We start from the raw sequence: 1,437 nt of genomic DNA, 5'->3' as shown, positions 1-1,437 counted from the left end.
GAGTTAACTTAATTTATATCTACTCGTATTCATGTAATTAAGCGTTTTAATGATTTGGCCGATTAATCGAAAAAATAATCAACAGATTAATCMATTATTAAAATAATCGTTAGTTGTATCCCTTGTTGTTACATCATTTTATGGTTGTTTATTTAAGATAACTTCACTCAGTTGTCTTAGTTCAAGGTAAAATAATGAAAATGTTTTTTTTATCAGTAATAGATAAAGATATGAAGCTCAAAATAAAACATTGTTCAAACTCAATAAATACGACAAAAAAAAGTAAGTTATTTATTCTTTCTGTGCGGCCCGGTACCAAACYACCCACACCCCGGGGGTTGGGGACTGCTGACGTAGAGGATAAATTCAGCTGAGTCGACATCTCCTTTATTCTACCTCTTTCATCTCTTTCCAATAAAATATTGTAAACTCAGTAGAGCTGGACGTTATAACCCAAAAAAAAAACAAAACCCTCCCAGTTTTTTCATCCCAAATTAAGTTTTGATTTTAATCGATTTTTTTCCCACTTAACCAAGTGGCTGTTTCAGATGTTGAAACAAATTTGTTGTTCTCCTGCTTTTTGTAACAAGAGCCTTCAAACAGGTTTTGCAGTGAGGTGTTTGTTGCTCTAAGTCTGAGCTTGTAAAACCTCACCAGTTACAGAAAACTGAACAGTGCCCTTTTTTTTTTTTTGAGAAGTAGTTCCTCTTTGCTAGCTGCCATGTTGTCATGTCATGTACCAAACGTCTTGAGGGACAGGTGAGGTGACCTCTGAACTACAGAAAACTACAGAAGCCCCAAAGAGTGCACTGGTGCAACATTTGGTGCAACGTTTGAAGTGCACTGGTGGTTAAAAAATCCTGATTTTCCCAAAATTAAATTTTTATAAATGGCAAATTCGATTAAATCGATTTATTGCCCGACCCTAGATCTCAGAATTGTCCACATGTCTTTCTGGATGAATAAACTCTGTCGCTGCTCCGGTTTGCTGAGTGTGACCTAATCCTCCTAAAGTCTGGTTACAAAGATTTGTTTAGCAAAARGACTCGTACGGTTCTCTTTACTTCCTGGATTTGTTTTGAAAGTTACTTTGACTTGTGTTGAATATCAATCAAGTTCCTGTTTGTTGATCTGAGGTGTTATTTTTCCCAATATTTCTCCAGTTAGGTTGTATGAAAAAGATTTAAGTGTAAACGTCTTGAATTGGTGTCCCTGCAGGAGACGTGGTGGGCCTTACTGCTGCTGTTCTCACTGCCTGGAGTCCGAACCTTCTACGTCCCCGGAGTCGCTCCTCAGGACTTCCATGAAGGAGATAAAGTAGAAATTAAGGTATGTTATTTGTGTGTTTTTAACCATGTTGTTTGTGTGTTTTTAACCATGTTGTTTGTGTGTTTTTAACCATGTTGTTTGTGTGTTTTTAACCATGTTGTTTGTGTG

General features: G+C 36.7%; 1 protein-coding gene across 2 annotated transcripts in view; it reads left to right on the top strand.

Moving 5' to 3' along the window:
* tm9sf4 (transmembrane 9 superfamily protein member 4) overlaps window positions 1-1,437 on the top strand; it is a 21,000-nt gene that overhangs the window by 4,722 nt on the left and 14,841 nt on the right. For both annotated transcript variants that reach the window (XM_014016325.1, XM_014016324.1), the window contains exon 2: window positions 1,219-1,329. In XM_014016325.1, the coding sequence (XP_013871779.1) occupies window positions 1,219-1,329 (111 nt within the window). The remainder of the gene's footprint in view (window positions 1-1,218; window positions 1,330-1,437) is intronic.

This window comes from Austrofundulus limnaeus, unplaced genomic scaffold (assembly GCF_001266775.1).
Source record: "Austrofundulus limnaeus strain Quisiro unplaced genomic scaffold, Austrofundulus_limnaeus-1.0 Scaffold142, whole genome shotgun sequence".
Classification (NCBI taxonomy): domain Eukaryota; kingdom Metazoa; phylum Chordata; class Actinopteri; order Cyprinodontiformes; family Rivulidae; genus Austrofundulus; species Austrofundulus limnaeus.
The sequence above is the reverse complement of the archived record's forward strand: the minus strand, read 5'-3'. Positions and strand labels throughout refer to the sequence as shown.